The sequence below is a fragment of the Microtus ochrogaster genome, unplaced genomic scaffold, assembly GCF_000317375.1.
Source record: "Microtus ochrogaster isolate Prairie Vole_2 unplaced genomic scaffold, MicOch1.0 UNK16, whole genome shotgun sequence".
Classification (NCBI taxonomy): Eukaryota; Metazoa; Chordata; class Mammalia; order Rodentia; family Cricetidae; genus Microtus; species Microtus ochrogaster.
This window is the reverse complement of record NW_004949114.1, coordinates 3,128,525-3,135,216: the sequence shown is the minus strand read 5'-3', so window position 1 is coordinate 3,135,216 and position 6,692 is coordinate 3,128,525. Positions and strand designations below refer to the sequence as shown.

Here is a 6,692-nt window from a genome sequence, read left to right as displayed (position 1 = left end):
CGTAAACACAGGCAAGGGCTGGAGACTAGCCTCGGATCCACGGAAACACAGGCAAGGGCTGGAGACTAGCCTCGGAACCGCGTAAACACAGGCACTTGGCCCATGCTAGAGTAGAACAGATGGATGAGGAGAGCAACATCAGTATGAGACTCCTACCTCCCAGCCTGCTACAAAAGGATCCAGGGTCTTTTGCTCACGGGGAGGACAAAAGTTCATTTCTCAGCATGGGAGCTGGAGTAACAGCCCATGTGGAACCCACAGTCTAGGAGTTAAGGGGTTCACTTCCACTGTAAGATCTTTCCCGGCTTTGAAGAAGACACTGCCACCTTACAGCATGTGCGCGCATGTGCGCACACACACTCAATATTAAAAATCGACTCTGGTTCGGGAAGACAGCCCTTCCCGTTATCCTCTCAGCCTTCAGCCTCTCCCCACAGGTTAGCACCTTGAATCCCATTTGCATTTTCTTCCACAGGGGCTCTCTGGTAAGCAGAGGACAGTGCAGGGCCGGCCAAGCTCAGGAACTGGTAGCTGAGGTCTACAACTTATCAGTGCTTACAGACAGAACTACAAAGAACCAACTTTATTCGTCACTCGGGGTTAGTTTCTCTTCTTGCCCTTGCCAGTGACCTTGGCTGGTGTGAGCACTGGCGCTGTTGCCTGGTACAGCGTGGAGGAGATCTTGTTGATGTAGTACAGGCCGACCATGGAGAAGATGAAGCTACAGGATAAAGAGAAAACAGCACATCAACAGGCATGCTGCTAGCAGGGCGGACACAAGTTTCAGGGAAAGAATTCCGGTTTTGGTTTGGGAAATCAGGAAAGAACAAAAATGAGAAAACGGAAGGACTGGCAACATCACAGGGGATCTGGTAACAAGAGACAGGCATCCCTGTACCCCTTGCCCAGCCGTCAGCTACATACCAGGTGGTGACACAGACGCGGTGGATGAGGCCAGATGCAAAGAGTGCCAACAGCAAGCAGAGGAGGACTGGGGAGGCAAGAACAAGGATGCTGGAAAAGGGATGTCCTGGTGGGCACACACCTTCAATCCCAGCCCTCGGGAGGCAGAGGCAGGCGGAGCTCTGGGAGTATGAGGTCAGCCTGGTCTACACAGAGAAACCCTGTCTTGAAAAGAAAAAAAATCAAAAACAAAAAGCAAAGAAATGTCCTGCTAAAAGTCAAGAGTTCAGAGGGCCTTAACATTGTTCAGAACACGGCAGTGAGATCTGGAGTTGTGTTTGGTTTTTGTTTTACTCGCTTTGCTACACATCCCATTTAACTTCCTGGCCACCCCACCCCCCCGCCAAAAAAACAAAACAACCCGTGCCCTCCCCAAAGAGGAAGCTGAATACTGTGGTACGTGCCTCCATAGCTCAAGCAGAAGGACCCTTAAACCCAGGAATTCAAGACAACACAGTGAGATCCTGCCTCAAAAGCAAATTAATAAATAAAATAAAATGTACTAGCAAGGCTTGGAGAGCAAAACTCATTCCCATTATTTAGGAAGAGACCTAAGGCCTGACAGACAGGAGGGGGTTAGAGAGCAGAAGGGTGAAGAGGCTCCATCTGCCCAGCCGAAACCAGCAGGGAAGGCAAAGAGAGTCAAGGATTTTGTCCCCTGACAACGGCTTCTTTCAGAAAAGAACGGTGATGGTACATGTGGAATGAAGTTTAAGAGACAGAGTTCTGGAAACCTGCACCAGCGAGGTGAGGAAGTGTGGACAGCAATGACGGTCGGTCGGTGTTCCTGGGTCAACCCTTCACACAACTGCAACTGCTAGGAGTTTCTGTGTGGCTTTCCAGAGAGGATTTTGTCCTGATGCTGACTTTGCTTTGTAAACTTAATTATCCACAAATGATTAAACCATCAGATCTTTAAGGGAACCATCTACCAAGGATTATCAAAACTGATCTATCAGGGCTGGATATGTGGAGCTGGTGGAGTTCTTGCCTATCTTGAATGATGCCCTGGGTTCCATACCAGTACTTGGGTGGGGACTGGGGGGGTCAGCAGTTCAAGGGTTCAAAGTCATCCTTGGCCACATTGTAAGTTCAAGGGGAGGAGGAGGAAAGAGAGAGCTCTAACAGTGATTCTCTCTTCTCCTCTGGTTGGGAGTCCTGCTATCGTTTATCAGTAACATCCCAGTAAGTACCGCCTTCACAATCCCCTCAAGAGAACCCTAGTACGAGCTCAATTTCACATCAAAAATCCCTCAGTGAACTTGTCTTGCTTCCTTTTCTCACAGGGGCAAAAACTACCTTCCTGAGGATACCAATCAAACATCAGTTCCAACTTAACTGTGCTCAAAACCTTTCCTGGGAGCAAGCCAGGTTTTCCTTTTTCTTTCTTCTTTTTGTCTTTGTGCTTCTCTTCCAGTTCCAATGCCAGGAGCTGGACAAAATGCTTGATCCAAAAGCACTCTGTCCTCAAGACAGTTTTAGCAAACGTATTTCTCCGGTACCATCTTAACCACAGGGAAATTCAGCATCATGTTTGGGACAGGTTAAAGGAGTTCAACCAACTACCGAGTTTCACTTACTCTCTGGGAAGATCTTTGCTTGGAAACCTTTACCAAAGACCAGATTCTCGAGATTATTGAAGGCCTGGGTTGAGGGAATTAAGGAGAAACTCCTGCAACAAGACAGGACTGGGGAGTAAGAGACAAGCAAAGCCCAGGGCTGGGGAGGAGAAACGCAAAAGTCCACGCAGTTCTCTATCCATCTTCTGTTCAAACACCTCCACCGCAACCCCTTTTCCAGCGTAGAGAGGATACAGTCAGGGAGAAGACGAAAAGGCCGGAACCCAGCAGGCCCCCCTGAATAGTGAGCCACTCGGTGGAGGCCAGCTGGCGGCTGTATATCTGCATGCCAGCGAAGAGCAGCAGGGATAAGAGGGAGGACAGCGCCAAGGAGGTTCCGGTACCGACTACTGGGGATGAGAAAATGAGTCAAACAAAGCTTCAGGCAGATTCGCCCCGGAGTTCGGTCCGCCAACCACTTCCAAGCGCTCGGGGTACTGCAGCCACACTCCCTCCCCTCACTCCACGGCGACCTCCAGGAACCCCCGGCCCCCACACCCAAGTTCCCGCCTGTCCCGAGGAAATGCCAGCGCCCTGAAAACCAGGACACGTCAGCTTTACGGAGGCTACCGGGAAAAGAGGGCTACCCCAACACCCACCCCCGCTAGGGCAGCCCGGGGATTCCGCCGGTCCGGTTACCCATCACGCCCCGCCCGTGGGTCCAATCTGTGCCTCTGGCAGAGAAGGAGAGGAGCCAAAGCCGACGCGGGTGTCTGTACGCAGGCGTCGGGGCCAACGTGGACTCGCTTTACTTCTTCCTCTAGGCGCTTTGGACGCAGCGCCCTCTTGCGGCAAGGAGGAAATAGTGCTTCGAGGAGCATTCTAGGCCACCGCCCTGCTTGGTCTCCAGCCTTCTTCTGCACCTAGGGGCATCTGCTGCCTCTCAGGACCAGCTGCATTCACTCATGGGGTCACTCATGACCCCATGGCCTAGAATCACCTATGTCTTCTTTGCTATTTATGTCATCTGTAGTACAAGTTCCTCAGACCTCCCTGCCTTACTCTGGTTGCCTCAACATCTCCGAAGACATGCCCCACCCAAAATGTAGCACTCTCAATCAGGAGTTCGTCCTTCCTCTGAAATCAGCCTCTTGCCCTACGTGGGTAGGATGAGGAGGGATCGATGAAAGATTCTAATAGAAGGAATGGTTCCTTTCTCGAATGCCCTTCCAGGTTAGCCACCCCCTAGACCGCCTTTGAAGAACCACGTGGAAGAACTATTTCCCACCCCCAACCTCGACGGGCGCAGTTCGAGGCAGGTCCCTGGAGCATGCGCAATGACATCTCACCCTCCCCACCCCTTCCCACACCCCACCCGGCTCCTGCATTAAGCCCCGGGTTCGCAGCAGCAGCCCGGTCGGGCCACTGGGGGCGGGCGGGCACAGTTGGGCCATGGCTGAGGGTGAGGATATGCAGACCTTCACTTCCATCATGGATGCACTAGTCCGCATCAGTGTGAGTTAAGGTGGGGTCAAGGGGAAGGGAGGGGTGTGGAGAGTCGGGGAAAGCCAGCTCCTTGAACAGGTGGGGGTCCAGGAAGAGTCTGGAATGTAGAGACAGGGCTAGTTATGACAGAAATAACGGGAAGCGGAGTGCAGGTGTGCAGGGATCCTGGCGACAGCAGGGTGCTGAGTGCCCTAAAGACTCCCGTCTGCCGGGGTGTAGGCAGCGAGAATCGGTCCGGACCCAGCGGGTAGGCTTGGGGCAGCGACCAGCAGTGCACCAGGGTTATGAGATGGGGCATGTGAGAGCTTGGATGTTTTCCAAGAAACTGAGAACAGGCTGGGGGGAATGATGAAAAAGCTTTCCCTAGGTGCAGTTCCCAATTTGGACCCCTCCCGACCCCCCACCCTACCACCCCCACCCCCTGCGAGCTGCCGTGCAATCTGTGGTTGCCATGGCAACCCGTGCCCGGCTCTCCTAGAGGCGGTGCCAACCCTACTCCCCCCACCACTTCCTTCCCCCCTCCCTCCCTGTCCCTCCCTCCTTTGTGTCAGCTGCGCCCCTGACCGGGATGGCTGCGAAGAGAGGGACCAAGGTGAGGTGTGGGGGTGGGGAATAGCCAGAAGACCCCTCACCAAAAGGGGGAGGGATACTTCCGGTGGGGAGGGGGCAAGTAGGCGGGGCCCTCCCCCTCCCCCCAGATTGGGCGAACGGTTGCAGCAGGCCCAGTTTCTCCACCAGACTGGGCTGGAGACCTCGAGTATTGGAGGCGAAGAGGAATGGCTTGATTTTGGGAGACGGGAAGAAATAGAAGTGAAGAATGGAGGATGGGCACTGGGGTGGCCACCGGCTAGTGCCCATCCGGCTTGGAGAGCTAGCGCACCCTGACCGCGGGGAACTGTCATGCGCCTAAGGGTTGCTAAGAAAAGGGGGCGGGGGACAGCACCCAGATGTAGAATGGGTGGTGCCCTTGAAATAAATCCCAGAAGCCGGCCGGTGATTAAGAGATGGAGGGATGGAGACAGGTGAGCAGGGAGGACTGCCTGCCAGCTCTGCTGGATCCGGAGTGATGGGGGTGGGGCGTGATGCTAGGGGAAGCCTGAGCTCCAACCATACCTTCGTGCTGGGCCTTAAGCGCTCCAAGGGGGAACGGAAACAGGAGAGAGAGAGCTGGGAAGGTGTGTGGACCAACCAAGGCAGGTTCTGGGCCAAAACAGTAGCTTGTACTGCCAAAGGACCGGCTGAGAAACGCCCGAGTGTCCTCGCTCTCACACAGCCTCCTGTCTTTCCACAGACAAGCATGAAGAACATGGAGAAGGAGCTGCTGTGCCCAGTGTGCCAAGAGATGTACAAGCAGCCGCTAGTGCTGCCTTGTACCCACAACGTGTGTCAGGCCTGTGCCAGGGAAGTCTTGGGCCAGCAGGGCTACCTAGGCCATGGTGGGGACCCCAGTTCGGAACCCACTTCTCCTGCTTCTACGCCTTCTACCCGAAGCCCCCGCCTCTCTCGGAGAACTCTCCCCAAGCCAGATCGTTTGGACCGGCTCCTTAAGTCAGGTGGGGCTGGGGTTTGTGGGATGGGGTGGGGATGCAGGGGATGCAGAAAGATGGGAGAGGGTCGGCGTATCTGTTCTGGGGTGGAACTACTTACTGCTTACCTGGATTCTTAGGAGGGCTGAGCTCTGATGCAATGAAAGTCCAGTTTTTAATTGAGCAGAGGCCATCCACCGCCAGTCAGCTGTAATTCTAACCTCTGCCTACTGGGTCCTCCCACAGGCTTCGGGACATACCCTGGGCGGAAGCGGGGTGCCTTGCACCCCCAGACGATCGTATTCCCATGCCCAGCCTGCCAAGGCGATGTGGAGCTGGGGGAGCGCGGCCTTTCTGGGCTTTTCCGAAACCTGACCCTAGAGCGCGTGGTGGAGAGGTACCGACAGAGTGTGAGCGTGGGAGGCGCCATCCTGTGCCAGTTGTGCAAGCCCCCACCGCTAGAGGCCACCAAGGGCTGCACCGAGTGTCGAGCAACCTTCTGCAATGAATGCTTCAAGCTCTTCCACCCCTGGGGCACTCAGAAGGCCCAGCATGAGCCCACTCTGCCCACTCTCTCATTCCGCCCCAAGGTGAGCCAGTTCTTGCGGGGTCTGAAGTGGGAGGGGCATGGTGGTACTGAATCAATGGTTGGGGGTGGCTGGCATTTGGGCTTCCAAAGGGTGGTGGGTTTTTGTCTGTGTGTGTGTATGAGTATGTGTGTGAATAGTGTATATGTGTGAGTGTGTGTGCACACACATGTTTGTGTGTGTGTGAGAGAGAGACAGACGGGTCTTAGAGCTGGAGAGACGGCTCTGTGATTAAAAGCTCTTCCAGAGAATCCCAGTTTGCTTCCCTGTAATCCCAGCTCCAGGGGATGCAACCCCTCTGGCCTCTTCAGGCACTCACACGCACATTTCCACACATAGCCACACAATACACATAATTCAAAATGAAATACTAAGAAAACAAGACAGAGCCTTGCCATATCGCCCACGCTAGCCTTGAACTCACGGCAAGCCCCTTGCCTCCACTTCCTGAGTACTAGACATGCACCGCCACATCTGGCCGCCTGATGGCCCGGCTCTAACATTCACTAACCAGGTGATCCTTCACATCAGGCTGCCTGATGGCCCGGCTC

At 54.5% G+C, this 6,692-nt stretch overlaps 2 protein-coding genes across 10 annotated transcripts in view; one reads left to right on the top strand and one right to left on the bottom strand.

The window, feature by feature from the left end:
- Positions 1-568: 568 nt before the first annotated feature.
- Positions 569-3,742, bottom strand: Krtcap2 (keratinocyte associated protein 2). 4 transcript variants are annotated; one of them, XM_005367160.3, is made up of 5 exons: positions 3,222-3,742; positions 2,778-2,932; positions 2,544-2,607; positions 925-991; positions 569-721 (listed from the first exon to the last, which is right to left on the bottom strand). In XM_005367160.3, the coding sequence occupies exons 1-5, from the start codon at positions 3,223-3,225 to the stop codon at positions 601-603; spliced, it is 411 nt and encodes a 136-aa protein (XP_005367217.1). In that variant the 5' UTR covers positions 3,226-3,742; the 3' UTR covers positions 569-600. The 4 variants fall into 4 exon arrangements, with proteins under 4 accessions (XP_005367217.1, XP_005367219.1, XP_005367218.1 ...); XM_005367162.3 differs by having other exon boundaries at positions 3,182-3,335; XM_005367161.3 differs by having other exon boundaries at positions 2,778-2,929; positions 3,222-3,335.
- A 159-nt stretch (positions 3,743-3,901) lies between these two features.
- Positions 3,902-6,692, top strand: part of Trim46 (tripartite motif containing 46) — a 12,707-nt gene continuing 9,916 nt past the window's right edge. For 2 of the 6 annotated variants that reach the window (XM_005367156.2, XM_013353806.2), the window contains exons 1-3: positions 3,902-4,037; positions 5,320-5,581; positions 5,801-6,144. In XM_005367156.2, coding sequence (XP_005367213.1) covers positions 3,975-4,037; positions 5,320-5,581; positions 5,801-6,144 — 669 coding nt within the window. In that variant the 5' untranslated portion in view covers positions 3,902-3,974. Of the gene's footprint in view, positions 4,048-4,069; positions 4,621-4,644; positions 5,051-5,319; positions 5,582-5,800; positions 6,145-6,692 lie in introns of those variants that run through there. The other 4 variants (XM_026789265.1, XM_013353807.2, XM_013353810.2 and 1 more) reach the window with 4 other exon arrangements.

Bases quoted from the DNA above. Each gene is read 5' to 3' on its own strand.
- Krtcap2 (XM_005367160.3), bottom strand. The intron at 992-2,543 runs GTAAGTGAAACT...TTGCCTCCCCAG, and splicing joins AGCAAAGATCTTCCCAGAGA to TCCTCCTCTGCTTGCTGTTG. The intron at 722-924 runs GTATGTAGCTGA...TTTATCCTGTAG, and splicing joins CGCGTCTGTGTCACCACCTG to CTTCATCTTCTCCATGGTCG.